We start from the raw sequence: 17,116 nt of genomic DNA, 5'->3' as shown, positions 1-17,116 counted from the left end.
AGCAAACAAATGTGCAATTAAATATAAAGGCAATTTTTTACACTTACTACAGTATAGCTTAAGGTTTTCTTATTCACACAGTCATTCAGTCTGATGTAACTGTTTGCTAGTCTGTGACAAATGTAGGTCCACATTTCCCATTTCCTCAAGACGGTTCACAACAACTCAGCTTAGAGATATCTTATCAGCTGGCATTTAGCATTGTTTGCTGCTCATTTTTATTTCACATTTCAGACAGCATTTCCTACAAGCTTCTGTTTACACAGTTTAAATAATAAAATAAAAAAAACAGTAGGTCTCCTTAAATAAAGCTTAATGAGACAAGGTGAAAAACTCAGGTTTTTTGCATGTTTTTCATTTCAGACTTCAATGCGTTTACAAACTCAAGATTTTTCTGGACTTTTGAGTTAAAAAAATAACTAGTTGGGTTAAATTTTCTGTATTAAGAAAAATAATCATGTACCAATATTATGCTAAGGTTGGTTTCTGATCTAGAGGTGTGGCAAAGAGCAATCATCCATATATTTATTTATTTTTTTGGCAAGTTAAATCAACTCTGACATTTTTAACACTTTGTTTTGGTAAATCTGCACTGGTTTATCCTTCTGTAAATACAGCCTCTTTAAAGCAGAGTTTGTAAAGTTGAAACGTCTGTTCTGTGAGAGGTTTCAGTGTTCGGTTTGACGCCTTAACAAGACTCAGTGTTAACAACACACAGGTCCACAGCGTCCAGATGCAAAAAATAATTGAAATGGCCCTTTTGAATTTGTGTGTTATGTCAGCTAGGAACTCTAAACCAAACCAAAAACTAAGTTTGTCAAAAAAAAAAAAAAAATCACTTTAAGGTGTAGAAATTCTAAGATTTAAAATATTTTAATTTAAATATAAATGAAGGTAAGTATTCACGGTTTAGAGATAAGGATTGTTAGATGTTATGTCTTGAAATTCAAATCTTTTTTCATATTGTGTTTTCTGGAAAATGATCAAAGCAAATTCCATCTTTTTCTCAGGCTGCAAAGAAATCCTAAAGATTTGCTGCTGTCATGTTTGTCTACTTTACATCATGTAAAATAAACCCCTAGGATGTTCAAGTCTTCTCTACATGTGATTTACTCCCAGAACCGTCACCGTTTTGGGTTTCATTTGGAGTCTTGTCTGGCATTTCAGCTTTTCGTACCCTGTTCTCTTTCTGTACCCTGTTAGCTAGAGGGAACCCATCAAAAAAGGCCAGCATTTAAACATGATGATGGTCATTCCTACTGAGTAACAGCTCAGTATACAAACACTGATCCAAATAAACATTTTTCCGCACAAAGACCCACAAGGAGCCATTTTAGAGTTCAGAGCTTCCTTCCAAATCAACAATAGCTGTCTCTGCAACCATTTTTCATTTCACAAATAAATCAACGTGATCTAGAAAAACTCAATTTCACAAGTATATGAAATATGACAGCCCCCACCTTTCAAAAAGAGGAGTTATTTTCCTACATGTTGGGGAAAAAATGTTTCAGCCATTTGTTTCTGAAGTGCAAAACAATAAGAAAATAAAATCTTCATTTATGTGTTGTATGGAGCGACTTTGGGCAGCAATCAGTACCTTCACCAAAAATCTTCATCCAACACAGTTTTTAGATAAATTACCAAGCAGATATTCCTTTCAATCTTCGCAAATATGAGAGAAATCCGACAACAAGCTTCAATTCTGAAGCACTCGATTCAAGTGGAGAGTCTGTTTTGAAACCTTAATGAACCTCATTTACATTCACCTGGAGGTCCTCCCTTCCCCCTTTCAACAGCTCCGCATCTGATCCTGGTCCAGGATCTCGACCGTTAGTCCCTCAGATTGTTGATGTGAGCACAGATCTTCAGGGCTGGGCCCAGTTTGATGTTCATGGTGGACATGAGATGCTCCTCCTTCAGCAGGAGCAAAGCCTGTCCGTCAATTTCCTGTGACAAGAACTGGGAAGCGAGCTCCTCGCAGCCTGAGAGCAACAGCAACACAAGCAAAGTAGGAAGGAAGGACAGAAAACTGTGTCTTAACAGAACTTATTCAAACTGTAGAAACACCAACACAGAAAAGTAAACCACTTAATTACTGTTGAGAGATTAGTTTCTATTGTTTATCTGGAGTTACGGTAGTTTGGTTTCATGACCCCTGAGGGAGCACCAGGAAACTATACATAAAAATGAGTTCGAATAAGAAGCAGGTTAAGTTGTTACCTTATGCGTTAGCTAAATAAAAGAAGTACGGTTTTCCACTGACGATTACCTCTCGTTTATTCCCTCATATCATGACAATTACCTTCCTGTTTGACACAATTTAATGAGCTAACTCCAAATTTAGAAGCAACTGATATCAATTTTAAAAGTAGGCAACTATTAACTCAAATAACAAAGTTGATTCTTCAATTTAACTGAAGTGGATGAGTAAAGAGAAAGTAAAAAGGTGGAAGACAGAAGTCGGATCTTCCAACCTTGTAGCGAAGAAATGAACTGCGACACTTCCTCCACTGTCCACTGGGCGGGGCTGGTAGGCAGGCAGGTGGGTGCTGAGCTCTCGGTCGCAGGCGGTGGAGGCGGCTGGTGGCAGGAAGCTGAAGAAGCAGGTGACAGAGACATGGCGTCTTCTTCGTCCTCCTGTCCACTGGACTCCTCGTCTGAATGGCTGGACTCTGAGCGGCACTGAGGGTGGAAGAGGAGAGTTACTGGACAATTCATAATGCAGAAACTGTAGAATTATTGAACAAAATCTTAAATGACATCCGCTAACATTTGGTGCCACATTCAGCTAAAAACGTTTGGTGTAAACACATTTGAAAGCCTCGTGCTTTATTACAGAGCCAGTGTTGACCTAAAATATGCCTGATTTTTTTTTATTCTACGTGTTTCCCAACAGGCTCCTACTGTTATTCATAGGAGATGCTAGAAGTGAATTTATAAAAAAAAAACCTAACTATTTCAATTTCAGTGTTTAACGTATCAGAATCATATACTCAACATTTTTGAATGTAATCTAAAGAATACAAAAATATACAACAGATTCAATTTTTTTTAAAAAATGTAGCTGAAGCTGGAAAAGTTCTGTGTGAAATATTAAGTACACTGCAATCATTTACTAGCTTGAAAAAAACACAGCAGGTAGCAAAATCTTACATAGCCAATTATTGGTCAATTACATAGTTAATTATAAAAGTATCTAACTTCAGACTGTGCTACCCATCTTCTTTCATTTTTCATATTTATAGAAAAAGTTCACTTCATTCTAAACTAATCTCTCTTGTAACAGAGGAATAATTTTGTTCTAAAATCTGAAAATAGAAATATATTTTGGTTTAATTTTGTTAGCTTTCATAATAAAACATTGTATGTAGTACAAACTTAGAAAATTGTTGCAGCGTGGCTCTTTGAATGGAAAAGGCTGCTGAGCCCTGCTTCACAGAAACATAGAGCAACAACTGATTGTCTGCTGACGCCTTCCCATCGTGGCGTTGCCTCAACACAAACATCTACGTTCTACAGCAACAAACTAACAAAACTGCTGCTTGCCACACCTATAATGATTATCCTAAAACATTTGAATAGTAGCACCATACTCACAGACCTAATCAGAATTTGCATACATTCACTTCACTTTTTTACTGTTTACTTATTTAAACTTTCTTTGTCCTGTATCTGTATGCAACAAGTCCACAACAGCAGAACACCAATCACAATCTGGAGGAAATGTGGTTTTGGATGAATCCCCGAAAGTAGTAGTAAAGCTATAAAACCACTCTAACCAGATAAAAACAGCCCATCTACCAGAAAATGTTGCACGAATAAAGACTAAAGTGGCACAATTTAAGAAAAGAGGCATCTCTAAATACACTTTTAAGACAGTCTAATGTAAATAAAAGTAAAGGATTACAAAATCTGAAATGTGGTGGTGTTATTGTGGCCACTAGATGGCACCAAACCTCAACCAACTCATGTCAGATGGCACCAAATTCAGTTTGATGGTTCATTTTTCATTGTTACAGAAACCGCTTTGATTAAATTTACCCTTAAAATCATTTGTTATTCCATTTTACATAGAAAGGAATGACAAAAACCTGCTTATTAATACCTATTTTTGATTATTTAATAAAGTTTTAGAACTTTTCTCTCACCTTTGCAGGTACCGGTCTTCCTGCGATCTTTGCACTGGCTATTTCTGAGCTAGTCCTACGAGGAACCCTCCGCCTTGCAATCCCTCCTTCCTCATCCGAGTTAGAGAAGTGACCCTGGCCCTGGCCCTGGTCCCGGTCCCGGTCTGTGGCGTGGTCCTGATCCTGACGCTGGCTGTGACTGTGTCGCATCCCAAACTTCTGCCTGAAGCTGACGTTGTACCTGGGGAACCAATACATACTGTATCGTAGACAAAGAGTGACATATACGGTACTGAAGCCGGGACGAGCAACACACAGTTTTTGTCTCTTTGGGCCGTGTGCGGTATAGAAGTTATACACACGCATCGGGCAAGGAGACAAATGCAAAGCAGAAGCAAATTAATTTCAAACTCATATGCTGGCAAAATACTGTTCCAAACAATGCAAAACATGCATTGTTTATATTGTGAAACATAATGTAATAAATACAATATAAAAATCACAAAATGATGCCAGTTCAATAGAAATTCCAGAAGACAAACATTTCCAAGCCAGATAGGAATTGCAACATGAATGAAGTTGGGCTGTAACAATATTTAAACATAAAAAACAAATTTAAGCAGCACAGAAAACACACATGCTGTGAACATACAGCTGAAGCCACACGATAATTCATGAGAATCCTCTGTGGATTCATTCTGATTATGATTAATCTCTGAGTTATGTAAGGCATGTTGCTATAAAATGTACACCCCTTGAACTTTTCCACAATTTTTTTAACTATAACTTACATTTTTAACTTACACACCAGGCTTTTATGCGATAGACCAACACAAACAAGTGCATAATATGGGAGGTGAAAGGGAAGTTACATACATGGTTTTCCAACAACTTTTGCAAATAAAATTCTGAAAAATGTAGCATGTGCAGGTTTTTTTTTATCCTGCTAACAATTAAATCTACATCTTGGCCTCAACTCTATTGCAAGAGTTTTTGTTGTTTTTTTCCCCCAGAATGAACATGTATTTAGCTCCGTCAATCATTATATCATCTGCTGTTAAGTTCCCTGTCCCCACAACTTGATGCTGCCACCACGTTTCTATGTAGGTATAGAGTGAAGTGCCAGTTTCAACAGAGTATTTTGATAGTAGGCCGAAATGTTTAATTTTGGTATCACCGGACCAGAATGTATTTACCGTGTTACCTGCATGGCCTGCTGCCAAACCAGATTCCACTTGTCTTTAATGAACAAGAGCTTCCTCCTTGTCACTTTTGTTTCTCTGTGTTCCTGGGTCTTCATGATGTTTGTTCTGTAATAATGTTCACTGATAAACCTCATATTTATTGAGTTTGCTAAGATTTTTGTTTGCTTACAGCCCACATGCAGCTTAGAACAGGTTTCCAAATGGCCCAGATCATGGCTTTGCTAGAAAAACAACAGAAAAATCCATGCATTTTGCTAATCTTTAAAATATCTTACAAAAATTCCTACAATTGTAAGGGGCATGAACGCACCGGGTTTATGATTCTGTGGCATCATAAACCCCTCAACACAGTGCATTGCTTTGTGTCTTGAAAAGTAATTAGTTTGATTCAAACAACACGTCTTCATGAAGACTAGGACCCAAAATTGTTAACAAAAACTAAATTTAATTCTGATTAAGGTGACAAATATTATTATGCCATCAGATCCAAATGCCCGTCTGCATGGCTTAATTTGCAGTGAGTGTGTGGTGCTGTGTTTTGAATGCGTTTTATCTGCTATCGACATGCCAAAGGCAAAGCCTGACCAATTCCTAAGTTAGAAAATCTGACCCATCTTAGCATCCAATCGAGTTGCTCTGGTCAATAGGATAAAACCTCAACAGAACACCTTGATGTTTCTGGTTGTAACATAAGTGCAAAAGTTCAAGGGGATAAACACTTTTAAAATGCAATGTGTGAATAAAAAATAATCTATTTATTTTGCTGAAATTTAAATTAATTTGCTTAAATTCTAGAGACATTAATATATCAATGGGAAAAATAGCTGAAAGGATTCAGAGAACCATGAAATATGAGTGGCTACAGCAGCTTGAAATGAAGAGAGTTTATAAGATGATGCTCATCATCTTATGTCTACTGTATATATTGTGTCACATGTTTCATGCATGTAAAGTACCTCTTGGCGCAAGACATGGAGCAGAACCTTTTGGTGCCTCTGAACTGGTTGGCAGGAGCAAAGTTTTTGCAGTACTCGCACTTCAGCACTGAGGTTTCAAAAGAGAAGACAGAAGTTACTTAATACAGCTACCAAACTTTCATAAATATGTGACAATATGAACGAAAGAGACTCATTCTTTCAAGGTTTTGTTCCTAATGTACATAATCACAGGGTTGAGAGAAGGCAAGGGTTATACTTTGCTGAGATTGTTTTTTTCCATTCTCAGCTCTCTTGCAATTAAACTCAGAAGTGGAAATTCCCAGTTTGGAAGCTGTAATTAAAACTGTGCTGTTACAACGCAGTCGCAAATTCAAACAGGGTCCAAACTGTTGAACAATGTCAGACGGACTAAGAGTGTGAGAGCAGAACAGGCCGATTATCAGCTTGATTTCTGGTGACTGTGGTTGTAAACACAAAAGCAGTAAGCTAGCAAGGGTTTGGTGGCAGCTAGTTAGCAGTAGCCTCAACCAATTTGACTCTCAGAACGCAAAGATATCGGCCTGTGGCCAAAAGTTTTGCCTGACAAAAAAGTCCCACTAGAAAAATAAACTACATAGAATACGCAAGATAAAGCAGTCCTGTCACCAAAAAAATTAAGACCTGTGAATATGTGCTTACTTTTTAATTTTTTTCAAATGAATGTAAGACTTTTTAACGATGCGGAGACACCCTGTGAATGTGCGATAAATACCGTATTTTCCGGACTATATAGAGCATCTTTACTATAAGCCGCACCTTCAAAGTTTTTTGTTTTTGTTTTTTTAAACTGGAAGCGTACACATATAAGCCGCACCTGGCTGGTATCTCCGCCGCTCTCGGTTTTTCACATGGTTCGCGTCTCCAACACCGAACCATGGATTTGTTCACGCCGAGCTTACGTGCAGCGGCTCTATTTCCCTCTTGTATTACCAGATCGGTAGCCCTCAACTTAAAAGCTGCATCATATGAACTTCTTCGTTTAGTTTCCATGATCAGGGGGTTTGAGTTTGAAAACACCTGCTGCTAGCATGTGCTTGTTCTAAATGAAAATTAGCACTTTCTTCTTTGATTTCCAATTTGAACTTCCAATGATTCACTTCCTGCTAAAGAGCCCCCTGGTGGTGGAAGAGAAATCCACAGAAAAGCTGCATGGTTCAAAGCGTGGGAAAAAACAGTAGCGACTTATAGTCTGAAAAATACAGCAAGCTCCCCAAAGTCATGATGACAATCAATGTGGGCAATGATGCTGAGTAAAAACGACTGAGCTGGATATCTTCAGCATCAGTGATATTTGAAAAAAAAAAATGAAGGGGAAGGTCTGAGTTGCAAAAGGGAAATTATTTTCGTCTACATGTTGAAACATCTGCAGAGTTCAGTAAAGTTGCTCTGCTTTACCTTTCTGAGCTTTCAAATTCGGTCACTCTCTCAACAGGCTAAATTCAGACGCCTCTTGGAAATCTCAGCCAAGATAAGGATTTACTTTCTTGAGGAATACACAAATTGACTAAGGAAGTAGTGATTTTAAGTCAGCTAGGGTGATACCTGTTGCCGTAGTGACCGTTTCTGATTGGTTAGTGTCTGGACTATCGTCCGTTAGATCCTCTCCAGCCGAGTCCTTTGCTGGACCACAAATCTGCTGGTGAAGAAGAAAAACAAAAATCGGTAATAACACAGGGCTGAAAACATGGGAAGGAATTAATGAATCAAAAAATGTATTGTACACACTGGGAACGGTTCTGCTCCCTCCTGGATGACGAAGCCTTCGATTAGATGAGTGAGAACATGTGGTTTAACTACAGCCTGAGGTGGGGACGCCCGCTCCCCCTGACTGCAAGCCCCCCGAGACACGGACAGGATCGGGGTGGGAGAGGAGGAGGCGGGAGGAGGAGAAGCAGAACCTGCAGAGGCAGAGAAAGAGTAACGATTTTTCCATTACCTGTTCAGGATGATTTAAAGAAGCATGTCTTTGTGAAGGAGGTGTGGACCAATATTTATCATTATAGCAAAAAAAAAAAAAAAAAGGAAAGAAAGTCACCGAATGAACTGTGATTTACTTTATTAATGTTTGCAACCCCCAAATCCAAATATGGTTGGAATTATAACTTTTGCTGTTTGAAATACTTATTTGCCATTTGTTTCATGAGAGCAACGATAACTACATTTAGGCCAAATGTATTTATTTATTTTTGTTAATCCTTCTAGATTTAAAATAAAATTTTGATTAAAAAATGCTGTATTTCATTTAATCAAGAAGTTTTTTAGAGATAGGAAATGAGACTGCATTTCTCAAAAGACAGTAAGGAAAGTAAAAAAGTGTATAAATTTAAATATATATATTTAGCTGTTTTTATTTTAATTAAAAAAATGGCAAGTCAAAAGATATTTAATCATTAGTCTTCCAAATAAGTGGAAAAATCTTTACTGGCACTAAAAAACCCTTAAAACCCTTCTTGTAATTGCTAACCAGTTTATTGCATGTTTCCACTGGTATTTTGTTATTTTATGGATAATTTACTGTTGGTGATGAGGTCTAAGTTTTTGAGATCCTCCATGAGATGCAAATTGAGGAAACATGTCAACAGAATGAGAAGACTACGTCGAGACATAAATCTGACAGGAGCATTAATAATTTTGGGCAGAATACTTGACGCAGTTGCATCACACAACGTCATGCAACCAGTGTGCTGCAACAGCCTAGTTGATAATGGGAGAGTTTTATTGTCTTGGCAATAAAAAAATGTCATGCTACCCTTGTTTACTGTGAAGTTACCTGCACTGACTGGGTTGCCTGGGGGTGCAGAGGTGTGGTCTCTGACTGGCTGGAGCCGTGGAGGAGACGGACCGTCTTCATCATTTGCTGAACCAGAGTCTGATTTTCTTTTTAGGGAGGCATTCACCTGCTTTCCCTTAAAACAAAACAAGCAGAATGAAAAGATGAAAGCTGGGAACAGATTTCAGATTTTTCAAACAGCGAGGAATCATTTCAATTGGAAACAAAAAAGGCACCACAATCTGAAAAAGACTTTATGAACGCAAATACCCAGGAAATGATCCAAGATGCAAACTACTAAAGATTAATGACTAATATGTCATTTTGAAACAATAGGGGAGGAGCTGTAACAGCTGTAAACATTATATAGGGCACAGCATGGTGTTGATCACCATCATCTGTCAGGCATCTTTATGCCGATATAACTGGCAAAAGACAGTAACCATCTGACCTGTGGAGTCTGGGCGCCTGATGAGTCTCCATTGGTCGTCACCCCAGCTCTTCTCTGCTCTTCAGTCACCTGTGGGAGGGAGTGTGTGGAGCGAGACTGCGATGGGGGAGGAGCTGTAACGGTTGGTGACTGAGAGGAGGCGGAGCTCTGAGATGCAGGTCCATTCTGACTCTGTGCAGAGCTTTGATTGGTCTGGGGATGAACTTGAGGGGCCTGGGCTGGTGGAGCAGCCTCCTGGGGAGTCTGGAGAGTCTTAAGCCCCACCCCTCTGCCCACAACCCCGCCTTCCCTGGAGGTGATGGAGGCCACCATGGTGAGCAGGCTGGATGAGCTGCTGAGCACAGCCGCTCCTTCCTGGCTGCAGCTGCCACGGGCCAGGGCGAGGGCCTGGGTACCCCCCAGCGTGCTCTGCCTCGCCCCCACAATTTGGACCGGGATGTGAGGAGGCTGGGATGAATGGTTGGAGCTGCTAGCAGGTGGCGGGGCAGGCAAGATGGGAGGGGGGTTTCTGGAGGGAAGCTGAAGGGGAACGCGGAGACCCTGAAAAGTCTTCGGTTGGATGGGAATGGGTCCGTTAGAGTGGCCCGATTTCTCCGTGCCGAGTGCCGTTTTCTGCAAAGGCTGCACTACCAGAGTCTGAGCGTTGACCGCAGGTTTGATGGTCGCCGTGCCAACCGGGTAGCCATGGGCCTGTGATGTGGCGTTGGACGTCAGGACCAGTGCGTGTGCCGCTGTGGGAGCTGTGGTCCCTGTGGTCAGTGTTCGAGTTCCATGAAGCAGGAGCTGGGAGAGAGGGATGGAGGAGGTGGAGGATGAGGAAGAGGAGGAGGCACCGGACGAAGAGACGGGGTGTGCTTTAAGGTTCGTAGGCTGAGGGTAGGTAGGGATCTTGATGTGAGGCGGCTGTGGGCTGGGTTTAGATGGGGACTGGGGGGTTGATGGGTGGGACGGCTGGACCAGCGAGTAGGAAGCTGAACAAAGAAAAGAAAATGTTAATACAGGTCACAATCAAACAGAACATCTACAGTCTAATAGCGCAGGCTGGAGGAAAATGTAAAACCATCTGTCAAAATAAAAGCTGAAACCAAACTTGCCACACGACAAAGACCATAAACACAGCAGTAATTCCACTAAGAACTGGTTGAAATAAAAGGTCCTGGACACAATAATAGCTCAGAACTTTAGCCTTTTCAGATAATGTAAATGGGCTGTACATGCAAGAAATATCTCTAATATATCACAGCTGAAAGTGAGGAATGAGGCAATTTTTCCTCAGACCGATGTTAGAGGCTGGTAAAAAGCCTCTTACTGAACTTATTTCCACCAGGTGAGAAGACTAGCTGTAGGGTGTTCTAACTTTTTCCACAGCTAGAAAATACAAGTTAGTTCAAAGAGTTAATTTAGTAGTTAAAAGAAGGCTATTTTCATTGTTAACGTGGAACTAAATAACTTATTTGTCACTTTGCAGAGACAAATAAGACAAAATATGAAACAATTATAATAGACATCAAAATGGAAACCTTTATAAATCAAACCTGTCAACTCTAGTCAGAAGGAATGGAGCCCCACATTTTTTAATTACTGTAAAAGGATCTGCTGTAAAATAACCACAAGGGGAAACTAAGAAATGAGGCGAGTCAAAACCATTTTCTTTCTCCCCACCTGAGTCAGTCCTGTCTGGGGCTTCGGTTTTAACACCCACACCTTTGGGACTCGTCACACCTCTGATGGCAAGGTTCTGCGCCTACAGAGACACGAGAAATGTTTCAGTGACATTAGCACTTCTGTGACACAGCCTGACAAAACCACAACTTGAACTCGTCGGCTCAGTTACTCCGCAAACCTGGTCATTATCCGACTGGCCGCCGGAAGAGGAGGAGGCTGGAGTTACTTCCTGTTGCTGCTGACTCTGAGGCTGCTGGGCGACGGTCGCCACAGCAGCGGTCGCTGTGCTACCGGGCATGAAGATGAGCTGCGGGGACATGGGGGGTCTCAGGGAGCGGTTGACCTGCAGGACAAATGGCAAGTCATGGCTGACACTGATATGATCAGAGAATACGGCTGTCTGAGGGAGACTCACCCTCAGGTACATTTGTCCCTGACCACCTGTCGCTCCGCTGAGCAGCACGGACTGACTGAGGGTGGACGTCGCTGAGGCACCTAACGGACGGCTGCTGGTTGTGGAACCTGCTCCAGATGTTACACTGGCCTGAAGAGCAACAGTGTGAGACTTTAATATGTGGAAATCTTTCTTTTCCTAATGAATTTTCTTCTTCTGTTTAGAGAATGCTTGATGGCTCTGGCTAGAATCAAACCGCATCATCTTGACTGAATTAAGACCTGAACTGGATCTGAATTAGGACGGTTTATTTTAAATGTAATCTAGCCAAGGAATTAATAACCATGGTGGGTTATTGCACATATAATGTATCTGTGCTGGGAGGTTATTTATCTAACCAAAAAGTGTACTCTGGATTTGCCACTTAAACATCACTAATAGATCATGCTATTGAATCAGACTAGAAATCTAGGTTTTTAAATTATTTCACGCCTTGCTTGAAATCATTTAAGAAACAAGACGGACATAAATATCAGAAATCTGGATATCTGTAAACCATTAGACCTCTCATTAATACCTGCTTTAATCTTATGGGAGCCTGTGAGAGTCATGTTGACATTCATAGGAGTTTTCTGGATTAATGTTTTTTTATTTACCTGTTTTTTTCACCCTTTCACCAATTTATTTGAATGCAGCTTTGGTTGTTTTGCATCTGACTTTTTTCAACTAAAAAAAAAGTGGAGGCATTTTTAATCAAGCTTGCATTCAGTTATACCCGCTTTGACAATGGATGACTGGAAGTGTTTCCCATCATCTACTCATGATCTGCTGTGAGGTTTTTACGTTTTTCCATAAAATAGTTTCATTCAACAAGTTCACGGATCTTTTTGAAGAGAAAATTCTAACCTAGTACAGTTTTCAGGGAAATATTAAAGACTTTTGCAAATAGTCAATTTATTAAAATTAGGACTTGGAACTGGCCCAAAAAAACAGCTAAGATCAGTATATCTTTAGCTAATTAATGTCCATAAAAATGAGGTTTTGTATTAAAATGTTTTTAATATTATTCCTTTTTTTTTTTTTTGCTTTAAGCTAGCAACAAAAAACAGAGCGTACTACTGTAGTGCTGGTCTGAGAAGAGCTGCTGGACGGACTGGATTGACGACTGGCAGCCAGAGTTGCCTGTAGGAGACGAGACAAAGAGCAGAAAAACAGAAGAAGAAAAGGAAATGTTTGAGGTTTCGCTTGAATCCAAACAAACGTGAATGCAGAGGCTGTCGTGTGGTTGACGGCGGACGTGGCTCAGTGTTTCTGGTTGTATGTCTGCCAATATAACACAGCATCTGTCCAGGACACTGCCTGCATTTTAAACTTCTGTCACTGGAATTTATTACTGCACCCTGCCTTATTTTGCAATCCATTTTTTATTCATGCATTATTTGATCAATTTAAAACAAATCTTTGCAATAAACAGAGTGGGATTTTGTATTGAGCTTCATCATATTTACCTTGACTTGTTGCACAGCAGCCAGATTCTGCAACTGGGCACTGTTGATTTGTTGCTGCAGCATCAATTGCTGAAAGTACTGAGCTGCATTAGGCTGTCTCTGCAATGCCTGCAGGGCCTAGAGGTAATGGCAGAAATATTAAAATTGAGAATTATGACAAGCAGTTTCAGGGAGAGAACAGAGAACAGTAGATATAAAGGAGAAAAGAGTAGAAGCAACTAAAGTGATTTAGGTGGAGGTCTGTTAGAAGAAAACTAATCTAAAAAGAGGCTGTCCAAGAAAGAGGTTAGATGAGAGAAGAAAACTACATAGTGAGATCAACAAGAACAGGAGGGAGAGATGCTGCTGCAGCTTCCTGCCAGCTGCCTGATGTATGAGCTGAGCCTCATACAGTAATAAGTTGAGAGGATGAATGCGAGCGCGGCGGCTTGGATTAGTATGTGCAGGGTGACAAAGACAGATGGCGGTGGAGGGTGACAAAGGCCTGAGAAAATAACACCCAGCCTCCTCCAAGTCTCACTCTCTTTCCTTACCTACTCGATTCTCTCACTAATTATCAGCGTAAGACATAAATTAGAAAGATTACCACCCAGAGACAAGATTTGGGAAAACAAATGCGTACAATTACCTTTTTTTCTTTTTCAAAGAATATTCATGGCCCTCCTTTCATAGTTAAATAACCAGAGTTCCTCCACAGGTTCAATTTCACATTTCATACTTTTCCAGACTCACTTTTCTGTATATTTATGGCTAATTTTGTAAGCATAAATATAAAAGTTTTTTAAAAGACTTTGAAATACAGGCAGCAAAAACACATTATGAAATCAGGTCAGAAAGGAAGTAAGGAACGGAAGATAAAAGGAAGAAAAGAAAGAAGGAAAAAACATGAAAGTAAAACAAGAAATATGTCAGGGAGAACAGAAAGGAGAAAGAAAGACAATGTAAAAAAGAAAGGAAGGAATGGCAGAAGGAAAAAAGAAGGAACATTAGAAAAAAACAACAACAAAGGGAAAATTTTAAAGAAATAAAAATGGTAGAAAATAAGCAAGACAATAAAAAAATGACCAAAAACAGAATAAAGTGTGGAATTACATAAAAAAATCATACTTGTTTTTCTTTTTTCCCCCGTACATATTCGGATTTGGGAAAAACCCCAATTATGACAATTACCCCAATTTATGGCAATCTGTTAATCTGCATATTAACAGTGAATTAAAAAAGTATTTTTTTGCCACCAGAAATCAAAAAGAACAACAACAACAAAAACACCAGTCACTTTAAGTTATTTTAGACTTACTACATATTATATCTAACAGATTTCTGGAGTCAAGATAATGTAATTTACTATGTGTAATCCTCAGGCATGCAGAGTTGCTTTTGTCCAACATGAGCCTGGCCACCCTACCTTGGTCACTTAGGTGAAACTTTGCACAATAAAAAACGTGGGACATGAAACACTGCAAGACAGGAAAAATTTCTGCTCTTTGCCATGGCAACACAAGTGGTTGTAACCTGTGTGTAAAACGGATCCAACTGCTTCACTCACAATTCTGACAATGAGAAGGCAAAAATCTTTCACCATTAAATATAAAACCTAAAGCCATAATACAGGCAGGTGATAAACTCTATAAACAGACAGAACCTTTAGAACAGTCAGGATTTGAATTCAGTTCTTTAGTTTGGCTTCGTGAGTAAACTTGGGCTTGGCACGTCAGATTGTTTTCTAGATGTCTGTGTCAAATTTACCGTTTTGAAGTCGACTTTGTGGCTTTAAATTGCTACAACAAAAACAGCTATTGAGGTAAGCCGATGGCGTATTACTCACACAAACTGAGACCTACCTGAACCGCCTGCCTTTCATACGCAGACATGGAATTCATTGGTGAGGGGCGGGAGCTCGCCCCAGACGCTGCGCTCCCATTGGTCGAGGCTCCCTGCTGGCTCTGCTCTCCATCCGCCTCCATGGCTGCAGATGAGCACAGGAGACTATTGAGACAACCTTAAGTAACACACAGAAGAAGAAAAACAAAACAAAACAAAACTGAATTTCCTCCTTATAAGACTAAGACAAAAAAAAAAAAAAAAACTTGTCTCACGTCAGGTCAAATATCACCCCTCTGTGTTGTCACACTGTTGGCTATTAACTATTACTGAATGTGCTCTGTTAACAAACACATACCATTTTGCAGAAATACTTGATGGATAAGGCTTTTAATGTGCTATTAATCTTTAGGGGATTTTAGAAAATCAAACAATGGGAAAATAACATAAAAACTGCAATGATGTTGTCAGTTGTGATTGGTTAATATTTTCCTCACTGGTTTTCTGATCATTTGCCATCATGATGCTTCAACTCTCTCAGTGACCTTTAACCTCTGGGTACTGTCATCTGTGTCCAGTGGGGGGCAACCACTGGGTTGAGACTCCATCCACCAGATTGAACATATTATTGGAATACAAAACATGAATTTCTGAGGGGAAACACATATCTTATTTCAACCAGTCCTTTCATGACATTGTAAGGATGATATTTATAGGTCCAATTTCTGAGAAATGCATTCATCAGTGATAAAAATCAGCCAATATTCCATTGATCAGCTCTCATCAGCCAAAAGGTCAAATTCTGAAAATCTGTTTTTCTTTTTTTTTTTTTTCTGCGCATTAAATGCATCAAAGCTGAAAAACTAACACAACTTACTGATTTGTAGAACAAAAACAAAGCGAGTATAATGAGTTTTGTAATCTCTTAATTTTTCATTGGATTACCTCCCCCAAGGAGACTTCACTGCATTTTTTTTTTCTTATGGTCAATGTTTAACAACATTTAAATGGTAAAGAATACAAAGTTCACACTAATGATTTTGTATGTACTGTAGTTCTTGGGAAGAAAAGCTGAATCTTAAAAAAAAACTTTTAGTTCAGACTTAAAAGAGGAGCAGTTACTATCAGCCAGTGAAAATCTGATCGGTGCATCTCTGATTTATTCTCAGCATCTCAATAGCAGATGTAATAAATGATGTACAGTTGTAATGCTGTTGCTCTGTTGAATTTTGCAGTTTCAAAACATAAGCTAAACTGATGCACTTACCTACAAACCCAAAGCTTTCAAATCTTGACTAAATCCGATTTTTAAAAAATGCATTTTATCTAAAAATATATATTTTTTTTCTTTTAACTATGCATCACCTTGCAGGTGAGCTGGATGTAGGACCCATTTAAATCAGGTGTCCCCAACCCATTTTCTTATTGCATGATCGTAATCACTCGTCCACATCCTCTAAATATTCCTTCCGCACACCATTCAGTCTGCAGCCTCCACAACCCCATAAAACCTTCTTTAGCTGCAGCAATCAGCTGAGAAGCAAACACAGAGCTAACGCTTGCTAGCTGCCCTCCATGCTTCAGACCAGTTGATACCAGATCCGCTGGAGGCTACTCCAGCTAGTATCCCGCTAGCCGCCGCTGCTGTCTGGCTCGTTAACGGGGCAGCTCGGTCCGTCCTTACCGTCACCGCTCCGGGTTCCTCGCTCCGGCTCCCCGCAGCGGACTCAGCGGCCTCCCGGGCGGTTGGTATGCGCGGTGCCCGGTGGTGCTGCCTCTTTTTTCCCCTTGCTCTTCTTTTGCAGGACAACAGCAGTAGCAGGAGCAGCAGCACAGATTTCACTGCTCTGCATAAATTTGCAGCTGATTGTGCGGTGTTGTTTAGATGGAAACGCCTCCTTTTTTTTCAGATGCTCTGCCTTTTCCGGCGCGACGGGATGACGGAGATTAACGAGGGAATACCTTAGACACAGGTCGACTTTGGCATCAACTTTGGTCTTTTTAAAAATTGCATGTAAATAAATAAATGAGGAAAAAACAATAGGACATTTTCATTGTATTACTTACTATAACATTTGCTTGTTACTTTGCAAAGACAACAAACATAAATTAAAGTGCAAGTTAGAAATTTTAGTTTGGTGTCGCAAATATGCAAAATTGCGTAATTTTTCAACGTCATTATTGCAATAATTTTTTCC

The 17,116-nt window shown here is 39.8% G+C and overlaps 1 protein-coding gene across 5 annotated transcripts; it reads right to left on the bottom strand.

Annotated features, from left to right (window-relative positions):
- Positions 1–138: 138 nt before the first annotated feature.
- On the bottom strand, positions 139–16,817 carry LOC103146439 (polyhomeotic-like protein 1). 5 transcript variants are annotated; one of them, XM_016677578.1, is made up of 15 exons: positions 16,603–16,817; positions 14,939–15,063; positions 13,098–13,214; positions 12,706–12,771; positions 11,611–11,739; positions 11,374–11,538; positions 11,193–11,274; positions 9,531–10,501; positions 9,080–9,215; positions 8,035–8,207; positions 7,852–7,945; positions 6,289–6,376; positions 4,149–4,386; positions 2,475–2,682; positions 139–1,982 (listed from the first exon to the last, which is right to left on the bottom strand). In XM_016677578.1, the coding sequence occupies exons 2-15, from the start codon at positions 15,059–15,061 to the stop codon at positions 1,831–1,833; spliced, it is 2,742 nt and encodes a 913-aa protein (XP_016533064.1). In that variant the 5' UTR covers positions 15,062–15,063; positions 16,603–16,817; the 3' UTR covers positions 139–1,830. The 5 variants fall into 5 exon arrangements, with proteins under 5 accessions (XP_016533064.1, XP_016533063.1, XP_016533065.1 ...); XM_016677577.1 differs by having other exon boundaries at positions 14,939–15,096; positions 16,603–16,816; XM_016677579.1 differs by having other exon boundaries at positions 4,149–4,368; positions 14,939–15,096; positions 16,603–16,816.
- Positions 16,818–17,116: the final 299 nt, after the last annotated feature.

Source organism: Poecilia formosa, unplaced genomic scaffold (assembly GCF_000485575.1).
Source record: "Poecilia formosa unplaced genomic scaffold, Poecilia_formosa-5.1.2 Scaffold158, whole genome shotgun sequence".
NCBI lineage: Eukaryota > Metazoa > Chordata > Actinopteri > Cyprinodontiformes > Poeciliidae > Poecilia > Poecilia formosa.
This window is presented reverse-complemented; position numbering and strand designations above follow the sequence as displayed.